The sequence below is a fragment of the Chenopodium album genome, chromosome 15 (assembly GCF_948465745.1).
Source record: "Chenopodium album chromosome 15, dcCheAlbu1.1, whole genome shotgun sequence".
Lineage (NCBI taxonomy): Eukaryota > Viridiplantae > Streptophyta > Magnoliopsida > Caryophyllales > Amaranthaceae > Chenopodium > Chenopodium album.
In genome coordinates, this window is record NC_137848.1 from 5786596 (window position 1) to 5802311 (window position 15716).

The 15716-nt window shown below is 34.8% G+C and overlaps 2 protein-coding genes across 3 annotated transcripts; one reads left to right on the top strand and one right to left on the bottom strand.

The window, feature by feature from the left end:
• The first annotated feature begins 2560 nt into the window (after positions 1–2560).
• On the top strand, positions 2561–5574 carry LOC145582789 (inorganic phosphate transporter 2-1, chloroplastic-like). The gene is made up of 3 exons (XM_081639812.1): positions 2561–3497; positions 4226–4417; positions 4591–5574. The coding sequence occupies exons 1-3, from the start codon at positions 2772–2774 to the stop codon at positions 5431–5433; spliced, it is 1761 nt and encodes a 586-aa protein (XP_081495938.1). The 5' UTR covers positions 2561–2771; the 3' UTR covers positions 5434–5574.
• A 1156-nt stretch (positions 5575–6730) lies between these two features.
• LOC145582788 (beta-arabinofuranosyltransferase RAY1-like) lies at positions 6731–11239 on the bottom strand. Of its 2 annotated transcripts, XM_081639811.1 has the most exons (8): positions 10997–11239; positions 10523–10866; positions 9619–9871; positions 8760–9539; positions 8381–8627; positions 7184–7749; positions 7006–7071; positions 6731–6882 (listed from the first exon to the last, which is right to left on the bottom strand). In XM_081639811.1, the coding sequence occupies exons 1-6, from the start codon at positions 11060–11062 to the stop codon at positions 7313–7315; spliced, it is 2127 nt and encodes a 708-aa protein (XP_081495937.1). In that variant the 5' UTR covers positions 11063–11239; the 3' UTR covers positions 6731–6882; positions 7006–7071; positions 7184–7312. The 2 variants fall into 2 exon arrangements, with proteins under 2 accessions (XP_081495937.1, XP_081495936.1); XM_081639810.1 differs by having other exon boundaries at positions 6731–7071.
• Between the last annotated feature and the right edge of the window lie 4477 nt (positions 11240–15716).

Genomic DNA, 15716 nt, shown 5'->3' on the forward strand with positions numbered 1-15716 from the left:
GCTAGGTTAGGGTTTTGATTTTTTTTTTTGGTTTTTATAATTTTTTTCTTTTTATTAATTTAAGCAATAGGCTTTTGACACGTGTCAGTTGTGGCCCCACTAACGGACAAGGCCAGCCATTAGGGTGTGCCGCCTGAGCGGCCGCACAGGGCCCAATTTTGATTGGGGCCTCAAATCATTAAAAATGTATAAGTAATTTATGATGTAGAATTATTGATGCATACTAATTGTGGCTTAGTGGTTTCATGAGCTCCAAGCCTCCAAAATCTTTACTTGTAAGGGATACGTGGTTCAATTCTCACTAAAGTCTTTTTTTTCTTTTTTGGATTTATTTATTTATGTACAAAATGTATTTAATGCCTATACTTATTTAATGTTTACTATTTCCACAATCATTAATGCATTTCTTTTTCTGCCATATATAATAAATGACTAAATTCTTTATACAAAATATTTCATTTTTGATAATTACAAACTTTATATACTCCGTATTTGTGAAGAACAACGATTTTGTTTCCTGTATTAAAAAATAAGCCCTAAGTAGAGAAAATTCATAAGCCAAATTTTATACTCCATTTTTGCACAGGGCCTCCAAAAAGGTTGGGACGACCCTGTTAATGGGTTCCATCCAAGAATTCGTCAAGTGATGGTGAAATCCAAATTATGAGTTTTTATGTGGTGTTATAATAAAAGTTTGAAAATATATGGTGTTATAATCCATTTTCTGAGAAATTTGTGGTGTTATTTTCTAAAATTTCCTTAAAAGATAAGGTGTTTTGACGTAAATTTATTAAGGTTTGGTCCAAAAAGGTCTAATATGATGGTATGCTGACTAAGGCCCCGTTCACTTCACCTTATTTTTGCTGAACTAAAATTATTTTTACTAAACTGAAATTAATTTTACTGAACTGAAATTATTTTTGGTAAAATGAAATTATATTTCTTCTTAAAGTTTATAGATTTTTACTAAACTAAAACTATTTTTACTGAGCTGATATTATTTTTGCTGAATTGAAATTATTTTTACTGAACTGAAATTAATTTTACTTTTTTTTTAAGTGAAGTAAACAGGACCTAAACCCTAACCATTCTTACATTTATAGATAAAACATACCATCATCAGAATAAATCTTATTAAATTTGTCTTAATGTAAGTTATAAGTGTGTTCCAAATATTCAATTTTTATTAATACACATTTAATATTCCAAATATTTCATCTTATTAATATTAAATACGAGTAAGATCCTGTTTACTTCACCTTATTTTTGCTGAACTGAAATTATTTTCACTAAATTTCTATATTATATTTCTTCTTTAAGTTTACAAATTTTTACTGAACTAAAACAAATTTTACTGAAGTGAAATTATTTTTACTGAATTGCTATTATATTTCTTCTTTAAGGTTACTGATTTTTACTGAACAGGAATTATTCTTACTGAACTGAAATTATTTTTGCTAAATTGAACTTATTTTTATTGAATTGAAATTAATTTTACTAAACTGAAATTATTTTACTGAATTTTTTTTTTAAGGTGAAGTGAACAGGGCCTAATATGAAAACGAAAATAAGAATTTTTTGGTCTAAGGCCCCATTTACTTCACCTTATTTTTGCTAAATTGAAATTACTTTTATTGAAATGAAATTATTTTTGCTGAACTTAAATTATTTTTGCTGAACTGAAATTACTTTGCTAAACTGAAATTATTTCTATTATATTTCTTTTTTAATGTTACTGAATTTTAATGAGCTGAAATTATTTTTGCTAAACTAAAATTAATTTTAATGAACTAAACTTATTTTTACTTAATATTAATTTTTAAGGTGAAGTGAACGCAACCTAATTCAATTTTTGAATCTTTCAAGTCAAGTCTTATTTTGTTTGATTAAAATAAAATAAGTTTCTAAAATAAAGCGAGAAGAATAAGGCCCTGTTCACTTCACCTAAGTTTTGTTGAACTGAAATTATTTTTACTGAATTGAAATTAATTTCACTGAACTGAAATTATTTTTAACTGATTTTCTATTATATTTCGTCTTTAAAGTTATGATTTTTACTAAATAGAAATTATTATAACTGAACTTAAATTAATTTTGTTGACTTGAAATTATTTTTACTAAACTGTAATTTTCTTTACCGAATATTATTTTTTCAAAGGTGAAGTGAACCGGGCCTAAGCACGAGTGGTTTTTTTTTAATTTTTTATTTATTTTTAACCTCTACCCAAATCTCAAAAAATAAAAATTATTAGGTGAACTACACAATTCTAGATTACTTCATTTTTCAGACTCACTATTAAGGTATTCCATCAAATCACTACAGATGTTGGATCAAAATAAGGTACTTTGAAGTCAAACTGTCTTCATAAAATGATGAAAACATGTAAATACTTATTCATCAATAGATAAGAGCTCTAATTTGTTAAGAATCTGATAATAGAGACCTTTTTTATTTTTTTTGACAGAAGAAAGGTTGTGTGGTTATGATATTGGAAGTCTAAAGAAACACACATAAACACACACCACTCATTTCAAGCAAACACAACAAACATCCAAATTCATACTCACCATTATCCACCAAACATGACTTTAATTCCAATTTGCTGTGATGCCCACTTTCTCTCTCATCTCACAATCACCTTCAGATTCCATGGCTAAGAGCTTAACTGTATAGTATTGTTCATTTGTTCTAGATTCTCATTTCTTCTCATCCACTTCTTCCAACCATTTTCATTCCACTCGCGCTATCTCTCTCCTCGGGTTGATCAGCTATGACTTCCTCTTGCCTCTTATCTTCAACCCGAAACACGGCTGCTGCTACTGCTTCCTACCTTCCTAAGCATCACTATAATTACTTAAACAAAGACAATAGAGATTGTCTTCTTTTTAAGCTTCAATTACCACCACTCAAATCAGGTTCTCATCCAATACTGAGGTTAAGGACTTCAAGATTTAACTACCCTCTTGCTTCTCTGTCTTCCTTTGCTGATGCAGGGGACCAAGAACATGAAGAAGTTATTGCCAATCATCAACAGATTAAGGCTGATGATGAAGAGGCGGCGAAAACGGATGAGTTATCTGGAATGGCCAAGGCTTTTCACATATCATCCAGAACAGCGGTTGCTATATCAGTATGCATTGCTTGTGCTGCTCTGATTTTCCCCTTGTTTATGCAGTCCCTTGGTCAAGGGATGCCGCTTAAGACTAAGGTGCTTTCATATATTACCTTGCTTTGTGGGTTCTACATGGCCTGGAACATTGGCGCGAATGATGTTGCCAATGCAATGGGGACATCTGTTGGCTCGGGTGCTCTGACAATACGACAGGCTGTTGTGACGGCTGCTGTTTTGGAGTTTTCCGGGGCACTCTTGATGGGTACACATGTTACAAGCACAATGCAGAAGGGGATTCTTGTTGCTAATGTGTTTCAGGGGAAGGACACTTTGCTGTTTGCAGGACTTCTTTCTTCCCTTGCAGCTGCTGGGACTTGGTTACAGGTAAATTTCCGAGTTTCCTGCTCTGGTTCATAAGTATAGTTTATCATATAATAGGAATATAGGAATCCCAAATAGAAGCAAGTAACAAAAATGTAATTATGATTTTCAGCTCAAATTAGCAAAACATAGAAAAGGTACAAATCATATCACACATGAATGAAGTATTGTATTAAAGTATCTTTAATTTCTGGTAAAATTCTGAATGTGGCCTCTTCTTTAAAGGTCTCAAGGTAAAAAATGCAAATTATTTGAACAAAAACAGCAAAAAGATAAAACCTGAAGAATGCATAGAACCTCAAATAATCAAATATCAAGATTATTTCTTTTAAATCAGCGATTAGAGAATAGTATTTTCAATACCTGAGCTGTGCGAACTGTATTTTCATAAAGTTCTTTAAACTATAATAAGCATCATATTGTAATATAGAAGCTGAGAAACTGTTACAAAATTTAGTTCACACGGAATACTTCAGACAGGACATGGCAGAGAGAGTAAACATGTCAGTGCTCCTACAGCCAACAAGCCTTGCACAGTTGTGCTTAAGGTTACCATAAACCACAGGATGCAACATGCAATCATCGTTTCCCCTTTCACTCAATTTGCAGGAATTAGCAACGTTCTGAACATAACCACTAGAACACAAAAGTAAGAAATGAACATCAGACTAACATAATGCAGACATGCAGCATATGTGCTCAGGATTGACAATCTATATTGTGCTTTACAGGTGGCCTCCTATTACGGCTGGCCAGTTTCAACAACTCATTGCATAGTAGGATCCATGGTTGGGTTTGGCCTTGTCTATGGAGGAGCTAATGCCGTCTTCTGGAGCTCACTGGCAAAGGTTGCTTCGTCATGGATTTTTTCACCCGTACTAGGTGCAGCCATGTCATTTCTCGTGTACAAATGTATCCGCAGAGTATGTATATGTTTCATGAACTTCAGCTGATGATTTCTAGACATAAGTTCCACTTAATTCATGATTATCTTCTTGGGAATTTTGCCTATAGCTTATGAGATCATTTTTATTTTTTTTTAAGAAACTTCAATTGATACAAAATTCAGAAGATCTAACTGGCATACCTTTTCTAGTTCGTTTACAGTGCTGAGAATCCAGGACAGGCTGCTGCTGCATCTGCACCAATAGCAGTATTCATGGGTGTAACTGGAATATCATTTGTAGCCTTCCCTCTTAGCAAGACCCTTCCCCTGGCTATAGTCCAGGCATTGGCTTGTGGAGCTGTTGGAGCAGTTATCGTTTATCGAGTGATCAACATACAGTTAGGCCATCTACTTGCCAAATCCAATTCATCAACGGAAACCCAACACAAAGATGACCATCATCCTGATCATCACGAACAGAAGAACATTGGGCTGCTTTCTGACATTGCCGGCCCTAAGGGAACCCAACTGGAGATAGTGTATGGCGTGTTTGGATATATGCAGGTCCTCTCAGCATGCTTCATGTCATTTGCTCATGGTGGAAACGATGTCTCTAATGCTATTGGTCCCTTAGCAGCAGCTTTATCTCTACTGCAAGGAGGGGCTGCTGCAGGAGCTGCGATTCATATCCCAACAGATGTTCTTGCATGGGGAGGGTTTGGGATTGTAGCAGGTCTTACGATGTGGGGATACAGAGTGATATCAACCATTGGAAAGAAGATCACTGAACTTACACCTACAAGAGGGTTTGCCGCAGAGTTTGCAGCTGCATCGGTGGTTCTCTTTGCATCAAAGCTAGGGTTACCTATCTCAGCAACTCATACATTAGTGGGTGCTGTAATGGGAGTAGGGTTTGCCCGAGGGCTAAATAGTGTCAGAGCAGAGACAGTAAAGGAGATTGTCACTTCTTGGGCAGTGACAATTCCTGTGGGTGGAATACTAGCAGTTTTATACACAGCAATCTTGACCAAGGGTTTATCGTTTGTATTATGAACATGATTCAACTATAACTTAGAACATTGGTACATCAGATTAAAATTGAGAGAATTTTGATTTTGTATGTGAGGACAGAATATTTCTCCAACTGGTTATTTCTTATTGGAGATCGGAAGTACATTACTTCAGCATTTCGTATATTTATGACCACAATCTCTTATATATATGTTCATCATATATGAGATGTAAAATTACAATAATTCTAAATCTTTACCCCTGTAATTCTATAGAATGAGAATGCAGAATGGTATGGCTTTGTTGAGAAGACAAAAGTGCACATTTATCTAGACTAATGCTATCAGGGTCAGAACACTGAAACTGTAAGAAGATTAGGGCAGGCATAAGGTTAAAGACCAGCAATTAGGGCCTGTTATGTTCACCTTATTTTCACTTACTTCAGGTGTAATAAGTTCAAATAAATTCAGTTTAGGATAAAAAAAAATTTGATAAGGGTTACACAACTACAGATAACAATTAAAACAAGTTTTAATAAGGTTTAATAAGTTCAGATAAGATAAGATAAGATAAGTTCAAATCAACCAATCAATCAAGGCCTTAATCCCATAATTAGGGTCGGTTACATGAACCAATAGTGATTATTCCGTATAGTCATCCACAAAATCTTCCTTTTCCATCCCTTACGATCAAATACCTCATTCTCATGCAAATTAGGTGAATAGAACACACCCTTTGTGTGACATTTTCAATCATAATGGTAAGAAATTGCCATTTTCTGATTTTGACCAAGGTTTTGTTGATATAAATAAAGATCAAGGAAACTATATATGTCAACTATATGGGAAGTTAAAAACAATGTAATCCACAAATCTAGCCTGAAGTTTGATTAGTTGATTGATTGAAATCTAGCCTGAAGTTTCTAAGCGAATTGAGAGTCTTGTGTTACCACCAAGTACTGTATTCAAACTAAGTTCCCAAAGATCAGTAGTTATAAACAGGCTTCAATCAAGTCTTCAGACATGAAACCGTGACAATGGACACAAGAACGGGTTAGCACAGTAACTATGATGTATGTAAATCTTATTTGTGTCTAAGTTAACCAACTAAAGCTATGGTTCCAAGAATTCATGTTTCTTACAGTATCTTCAGTAATTAAACAATCACTATGTATGGAACCAATAAATTCCCAAGTATTTGCAGAGAACAACATAGATTATATAAGACAAAAGCATTTATATCACAAAGTTCTGCCAACTTAAGCATATGTGCCAAGCCAATAATCTTATTTACACACATTGACTGCATAAGAATAAACACTTTAGATTTGGGACAGACATTGATTTCAAAGGTAAAAGAGGGATGACGTACCGTGAAATCTTGGATGATATATGGATGTCACTGGAGTCAGACAGCCTAGGAAGCACCCTCTAATCAGAGACATGAAAAAAGAATCATCGTCCTTTCCTTATTATCCACACCAATCAAAATCTTACATTAAAACAAGATTCTTAATCAGAAACAAAAATGGTCATGGAAAGAACACTTTTGATAGTATTTTCCTGGAAGAAGCTCCTGATAGGTTTTAGATCATGCAGACATCCAATATCGTACCTTTTTTTTTCATTTCCAAAGATTTATTATACTAGTCCCAGAAATTAAAGCAGCTCTTCAGTATGTCTGCAAAAAAGAGCACAGCATCTTTTGGTAAATATGGTCAGCATGCGTGAAATCAAGCAACTGCACCAATGTATCTCTTTTATATTTGTTTTTGGAGTGAGATTCTACTGACCTTGTGTTCTTTCTGCTAAAACAAGGCCACACCAAGTTCCAGTTTGGGAACAAACAGAACTGTACACTGTTTATCAGCTGTTCAGCTTATTTGAAATCAAAGGTAAAGAGTTTTGAATTCCTACAGCTATTATAGCACCTTCCTTCTTTGCCAGCTATGCAAACACATCCTTGAGCTAATGTCATAGTCCCATAGACCTGAATGTACCTGACGTTTTAGCTTCTTTGTCCTACCACTAATCCAATTATTATGGAGAACGTAACATCCCTTTTCTACACAAGCTGCTCGAACATTTCTTTCCTCCCACAAGCCTTGGTAAGCACCATTAGGAAAGAGATTCCTGTCCAGAAATTGAACAGTAAGATTTGTTGTGGGTTCCCAGCATCTATCATCTCCAACACGATTTGCGCCATCTAGACCACATAGAGTGTCATAAAAACTTGGCTGCTCGGATAGGTCTGAAGTCATAGCGTGCATCACCACTTTCTCCATGGCAGCAATGGTAGGATCATCAGACCGAACAAAATAGAATCCAGAGTTCAAGCGTCTTGGTAAGTTAATAGGCACTAGAAGATGAAATTGAGATCAGAATAAGATTGAGTTGTTGACATATATCATGTCAGACATGCATTTTGCAAGAATTTGTTAAGTCTTATTTTCTACAAGTATTATTTGTTTGACACAGATAATGAGGGTATATGGTAAAAAGTAATAAGTATATTGGGCCAAAAAGAGTGTATTCAATCCTGATTAGTCACTTAACTATAAGGCGGTGTTCAGTAAGTAGATTCAAGTGAATGTACACTTATCCAATAAGCGAATAACAGGAGCATATTGAAGAGGGTATCTGATTTAAAATTTTAAACACCCATAAGCACTTTTTCGCACCCCTTAAAAATTTATATATTTACCTTATGCTACAATGTAAAGCAAATTGTACCCATATCATTATGTGTCATACTACACAAGTATACATCCAAAAGGCAAATACTACAGAATCTGCGATCTACAGTCTACTAGTAAAATTTGGTATCTATTAATCTATTATTCACTATTTACAAATCTAATCTGCTATCTGCTAATGTAAATAGTTCTTGCTCTTTTGAAGAGAGTTTTTTCAGCACTTGTATACATGCTGTGTACTCCAAAAGTTAGATATACAAAAAAAATTATCATGCATTGGGACTAAAAGATTACCTGATACTTTGTATTCATCAGATTGTGCAACAAATACAGCAGGACCAAAAGTCTGTAGCAATGGAATTGGATTTTTGAACCAGTAAACATCAACATCACTTAAAATTACATTGTATCCCAGCTTCAAAATCTGCAAAACTAATCTGGATTTTGTCTTGGTGACCTTCTGGAAGCACTTAGTCCCAAAGTGACAGTCATTGAAACTGATATTTCTTGGTGCTAACGAGTCCCTGAAAACAGGGATGCCCTGTCAAAAGGAAATGACAAAATCATTTTAAGACAATAGGAAAGCATCATAATATGGGACTCCTAGGTTTTTAATGTAGAACTAAGGAACACAAACACTAAAGCTGAGTGTCAAAAGGGGAATATCTGTTACCTGTTGGATAGAGAACTCGTATGTTTCATCATCAAGAGCGCATACAAGAAGATTATTAATCATTAGATGCCTTAATCTGCAAACCCAATTCATTAACATGTCCTTGTAGCTGTATCCAGCAACACCAAGCACCACAGTCTTGTTTTCATCAGCTAAATTAGGCAGGAGTATTTCTAAGCCATATGGAAGATGTAAAGGTACAGGACCACTCATCTTGCTCTCAACAGAGCAATTCATAATCCTAGCAGAGATGCTAAATCCAGTAAGACAAGCAATTAGTTTCTTTTGCATCCTAGACTGCTCGACTTGCCCCTTCCACAAGCTATTTGAGCCCTGATGTTTAGGTGAATAAACAATATTCTGGTCTTTGTTGGTAAACATAAATTTTCCATCACACTTTACAAGCTTTGCGAAATCAGAGAAATTAGCTTGATTAGAAGATAACAGGCCATACAGTTCTGCTAGTTGAAGATTACCATTGTACTCCCAGTTTGTCTTTGCATGATCAGCAAAAGTGGACGCTCCATTAGATTGAATAGGTTCATGATCATCATCTGAATTCTGCACATGAAAATTCGAGATAGTCCAACTTGCATCAAACACAAACCTATAGTTGGAATGATATATTTCATTGACGAACCAATGATTATGTACTCCTTTCCCATATAAGAAGGGAGGGAGAACACCCATATGTAAAGGCAGATCCTTGTTATTCCAAGCCATAAGCATTCTCCCTCCGCAATAATCCCATTGCCATGTCTGAGCAAGAACCTCCTGCAACTGATGGAATAGAGCAAAATTTCAATCAAGTTATCTAATTGGCTCATCCACATTGAATTTGTACAAGGTTCTTTGATACCTTCTGCAATGAAATGGGTATACCAGCCTCTCTTAGCCATTGCCTTCCAAAATTATCCAAAGAGAACGGGAAGAAATAACTTCTTTTTGAAGAGGCGATAAGGAACCAATCATGATCAAGCTCATAAACATGATTTACTGTGGAAAGGAAGTCTTGAAGGAGAATGGTTTCAGGATGAATAAGAACAGAAATATCTGAAGAGGATGCCTCAGCTCTAGCAACCATGGAGTGGAAGAATGAAACATTTAGGAATCTACACAAGAGAACACACAACAAAAACTTCTCAGCCTCACAGATTCTTGCAACTTTTTTGAGCTTGTTTATGTTTAAGCTGCATTAGCATGGCCAAAGTTGTTTCTCAAATTATACAAGTCTCACTGGAGATCAATATTAAACCATCAAAATATCGTTTTGAACTCTAGCAGGCAACAAGAACAATTACATTCACACAGCCTATAAAATAAAGAATAATAGAAAACAAAAACCTACAAGAATACTGCTTATAAAACAAAGAATCACTGTCTGAACGGCCTAAGATTTTGATACTCAAAACAATCAAAACAAGAAAGATCAATAGGAAATCATGAAAAAGAAAAGGGCATCAAGTAGCAACATGAAGTACCAACATTTATGATTTGTTCACACAATAGTGTCATCTAAGCCATTTTACACACATCCAAAAGGCCAAAACAATTAAGCCTAGGGAAAAGTAGCAAATTCTGAGAAGGATTCTAGCTATGTAACATTGTAACTCCTGAGTACAGCAATTCAACCCATTACAATTTACAAGACCAAGTTTGGAAAAAATTGTGACATGATCACATAAAAATCTCATGCTTCAAAGAATTCAATCACAATTATAAGGTTTGACAAAGATATAAAGACATGAATCATGGGCACTTACGAAAAATCGATGTCGGATTCGACATAAACCCGAGAGCCAAAGGCAGAAGCAAAGGATTGAATAGATGGGTCATTGCCAAATAAAACAACATTGATGTTAGGAGATAATCCTAGCCATGATCGAACAGCAAGACTCTGCCTTTTTCCAACAGAACCATTAAAAGGGCTTGGAGCACTAAAAAGGGTTATAGTGGGATCACTCTTATCAGCTGAATTTCTTGGGTACAAAAAACTGGATTTTCTGAATTCAACTTTGACAGTAGGTAAGAACTGAGTTGCATAAAATGAGCAGCAAATTAATGTAAACCCAGATAACCAAATTGACCATACCCCCAATTTCAGCGCCTACAAATGCAACCAAATACCCAGAATCAAAATAATATATTACTGCAGAAATTATATTTAAAAAATACAGAATATGTAAATTCATTATCATTCCTAGGTACTTATGCTAAACAAAGTTTAATTTTTTTACCTTGTTGAAGCTTAAAGATGGGAAGAAGAGAGAGGAATTCATGGTGGAAATGATTGAAGAAAGCATTGATGATTTGAAAAGGGGAAGTTTTGACTAATATTGAGAGAATAATTAACGGAAAAGAAGGGAAGTGGAGAAGTAACAAACACGTAAATGGTGGACATGAGAAACACCCCACCACCAACAACGGCGACATTGAAAAATGGGAAGCAAAATTCCATGTGAGCGGAGAAAGAGTTTGAATCACTTCTTCATTGCGGACTTTGTTGCTCATCAATTTGGCCAAAGTCCATCAACTTCATAACAATGTTGACCATTTGTCGTAAAAAAATTCTACATGATGACCTCGTTTTTTTTTTGGATTAACTACCTCAATCTCATAAAATCTGCAACAATTATCCAAAATAAAAGCTACACATTATGTGCAACAAAAAAAAAACTTTCCTAATATAGTAAATTTTTTGATGTAAATTTACTGTTATACCTTTACTATATTTACTTAACTTCAATAAACAACCTATTAATTTTTTGGAAAATTTGCAAATTGCAGCCGTTTAAAGTTCGTATTTTGAAAATTGCAGCCATTTAAAAAAAATTGTAAATTGCAGCCCAAAAGTTCGTATAAATTGTAAATTGCAGCCCGATTCAACTTTTTCATCGGTTTACATGTTGAAAAATCTTTGGTTAAGGTTTTAGGGGTCATTTTAGCTCTTAAGGGTTCGAATTCAGCTCGGAATTAGCAAAAAAAATGACGTATGTGTCTCATTTTTACAGTTTTCCACAAATCGATACATTTTTGTTACGCAAAACAAGGCACTTGCGTTATTTTTTTGCTAATTCCGAGCTCAATTCCGTTCCCTAAGGACTAAAATGGCCTTTAAAACCTTAACCGAAGATTTTCGACATGTAAACCGATGAAAAAGTTGAATCGGGCTGCAATTTACAATTTATACGAACATTTGGGCTGCAATTTGTATTTTTTTTTTAATTGGCTGCAATTTGCAAAATACGAACTTTAAATGGCTGCAATTTACAAATTTTCCTAACTTTTTAACCCAAATTAATTTATCCATACTTAAAACTCTAACCCACCTTCTCTCTCCTCCCTCTCAACCACCACCAATTTTTCTCTCTCCTCCCTCTCAACCACCACCAATTTTTCTCTCTCCTCCCTCACAACCACATTCACCACCAACCACCTTTCTTTCTCCTCCCTCTTAACAACCAACACCCTCGCAAGTTCGCCGCCGCCCCTCTTTTCCCCTTTTCAAAGTCACCGAGGCCGCCTCTTTTCTCCTTTTCAAAGTTTACCCCTTTTCAAAGTTCACCCCTTTTCAAAATCGAAATTGAATGGTGGTAAGTTGTGGTTTGAGATTTAAATTAGTGGTGGTTTGTTGGGATTTTAGATCTAAATTAGTGGTGGTTTGTTGGGGTTTCGGTTTGTTGGAGGTGGTAAGGTGGTTGTTTCGGTTCGTTGGGTGGGTTTGTTGGTGGTCGGCTAGTCGGGTTGGTTGGGTGGGTTCGTTGGTTGGGTGAATTCTGGTCAGGTTGGTTGGTTGGGTGGGTTCGTTTGGGGTGGTGAGAGTTGATAGGTGGCTGGTCGAGTTGGTTGTGGGGGTTTTGGGTGGTGGTTCAAGCTGATTGGTGGTAGTGGTGGGGTTTCTTGGGTGGGTTTTGGGTGGTGGTTATGGGGTTTCTCATCTTAGTGGTGGTGGGAGGGTGGGTTACAAGGTGGGTGGTGGTTTTTATTTTCTATCTCATCTAATTAATCCATGCCCTTTTTTACTAATCTTTGCTTAAGAAATTTTGTCTTGGGAAATGTGAAAGAGAGTTTATTGCAGATTTTATGAAACGGAGGTAGTATATTTTTCTAAAATGGGTTATAACAATTTTTGCGTTCATAATTCTTTTTTTTCACAGAAAAGAGAAAGGATTTCATTAATGAAATATAGCAAAACGGCACTTACAAATAATTCTAGAAAATCTAAAATTCCAACACAAGTACAAATTACCTTCGAACTAGTTATAAACAATTTCTAAAAAATCTAAAATTTCAACCCAGTGCAAATTACCTTCAAACTAGTTATATCGCAGATTAGATCGACGATCGCCTTAATAAAAAAAACTTCATCAGAAACAATACAATCTGTGAATTAGCACGAATTCAGCTTGAGATCCACGGATGGCCTTATAGATACTTCCGGAGATTATGAAACTCTAAATCTTCAATCTTTGATAGACTACAAACAAAGAAATTAAGCTTAATAGGATAAACATCATCATAAAGATGAGATCCATTTATTGAAAGCAATTAAAAAGTTTTTGGGGGCTTACCACCGATAAAAACACCGGTGGAAGCCCGCACAAAAATTTACAATTGAGACCAGATGAAAGAGAAAGAGAGAAAGGGAGAAGAGTGAAAAAATACCTTTAAAAAAAAGCAGAAAAAAATCTAGCAATGGAGGCTAGAAAAACCTCCTAAGGGAGAAACCCTAGAGGAAAAAAAACCCTCCCAAGGAGAAAACCTAGTTAGAACATTAATCATTATTCCATAATTCTTAATTCTGAACTACAAATATAAAGTTGTTACTCCCCCTGTTTTTTTTATAAGCTCTAGTTAGATTTGCATATTTGTCGAAACACAACTTTGACCATCAATATCTATAATTAGAGGTTATTAGTAAAAATATGAAAAAATTAATTTATAAATTTAGACATTATGACAAATCAAACAACATATTATATGATCATATTTATATACTATATATTGGTAAAAAAAAAATTAAGTCAATAATGACATATGAATGAGAGTGAGGAATAGCTCAAGTGGTTAAAGCTTCCCTCTCGGTTCCAGGAGATCCTGGGATCGATTCTCACCCCCACCCTTGTGGCTCTCTAAACACCAAAAAAAAAACAAACATATGAATAGTGGAAAATCCCAACTCTAGCTTATAAAAAAATAGAGGGAGTATTATGTCATAAAAATCACGAGGTTTATGTCGTGGCCTGGATAACTTAGTCGATCATGGATCACTCAATTGGTCACGGGTTACTCGGTCAGTGTTTAGTGTGTGTCATCTTGCCACACGATATGGTTGACCACACCAAAAAGCGTTGTATAATGAGTAGTAATTTGTATTCTAGTTCGCAGTCAAAATGAAAGAAAAACCATATAATGAATAGGCGTGTCAATGGGGCAAGTCAAGTAGTACGGTCTCGATTTGGCCGGTGGTGTAATGGAGATGAGGATAAAAACCATACTCGTCATAGATGATGGGCGGAGGTGAATTTTAGGTTTGTACCCACCCCATATTACACTTTTATACTTTGTGATAGTCGCGCATCCATATATATTAAATAAAAGAAAATAGTAAACAAATATAATGCTTTGTGATAGACTTATAGCCTTACAGTAAAGAAAAAAACTGTGTAATATTAACTTATTAAGTAATTTTTTTTACTGTAAATTATATAATGTATTATTGTTGTTATTTGGAGGTAGGGATAAGGCCGATTTTGGTGGACATTAGGTGGGTGCGAATATCTAAGTGGGGAGTATAACGGAAATGGTTTTGGAATTGTATCCGCCAAGTGGGGATGTCAATTAGTTTTGGCTCGCTACTGAGATAGAAATGAGGATGTGATGAAAATGTTAAGTGGGAGGAGGATAAGAAGGCCAATATCTACCTCGCTTTACCCCATTGAATTTTTTATTTTTTTTTTATTTTTTATTTTTTATTTTTTATTTTTTTTTTTTTTTTTGTGGCAAGGAGAAACAGAAGAAGGGAAAGAGCCTTTCTAGCCTTGATAGCAAGGTTATGAGCTGCTTAACTATGTCAAGGATATCATTCCTTCAAAAAAAAAATGTCAAGGATATCATATGTCAAATTCTTTAGCTCCTCAGTGCTTGAGCTGGATCTTGCAAGGCCCGAACGCTTCTCTTACTATCCCTGAAGACTACCAGCTGATCGTTCCATGTTCTTGCCTCTTCCACACCCCTCTTGATGGCTGCCATCTCACAATGTAACGCTGAGCTACCCCAAATTCTATCCATGCCCTGAATAAAGAGTTAATGTAAGAGACTAACCAACGATAACAATTTTTTCTTGTAATAAGTCAATATTCAAAAATACTTTAAAAAGAAACTAACATTATCACATGTGACAATTTTTTTTGTAGAAAAAATTGTGAATAACAAAAAAGAAGAAAAATCCGAAGGAAACACAAACACTTAATTTAACATGTGTGCATAGACACTCATTAGAAAAATTAACAATTTTTGTTGAACTAACAAGTGTGCAAATAAGCCTCAAGACTTAGTCCCATGAGCAAATTAACCCCCTTACTATTAGCTGTTTCAAATTTAACCTGTAATATCTTTTATAATATGTGCAAATAACACATACGTAGTATATGACATTTTTCGGCCACATCTATCCTAAAAATTTTATTTTAATCATAATACAATTATAATTTTTCAGTTTTATCGGAATACAACCGTATTTTACCAATATATAGTACAACCCTTACACATTCAAATACGAAGAATTTTAAACTTAGTATATGAAACATGTAAAACGTCATTATTTATAAACAAAAAGTCACTGAATACAAAACAATTTTATGACATAAGATAAATCCAAAAAAAAAAAAAAAACAAAAACAAAAACAAGATCAGTCTAAGATTTATTCTGATTTTGTGTAAGATCAGTGACACAAG

Excerpts from the sequence above, each read along its gene's own strand:
- LOC145582789 (XM_081639812.1), top strand. The coding sequence starts at position 2,772 with ATGACTTCCTCTTGCCTCTTATCTTCAACCCGAAACACGGCTGCTGCT. Across the intron at positions 3,498-4,225 it reads CTGCTGGGACTTGGTTACAG|GTGGCCTCCTATTACGGCTG; the intron begins GTAAATTTCCGA and ends TGTGCTTTACAG. Across the intron at positions 4,418-4,590 it reads TGTACAAATGTATCCGCAGA|TTCGTTTACAGTGCTGAGAA; the intron begins GTATGTATATGT and ends TACCTTTTCTAG.
- LOC145582788 (XM_081639811.1), bottom strand. The coding sequence starts at position 11,062 with ATGCTTTCTTCAATCATTTCCACCATGAATTCCTCTCTCTTCTTCCCA. Across the intron at positions 9,872-10,522 it reads GAATCCGACATCGATTTTTC|ATTCCTAAATGTTTCATTCT; the intron begins GTAAGTGCCCAT and ends TCTCTTGTGTAG. Across the intron at positions 7,750-8,380 it reads TGATGAATACAAAGTATCAG|TGCCTATTAACTTACCAAGA; the intron begins GTAATCTTTTAG and ends TTCATCTTCTAG.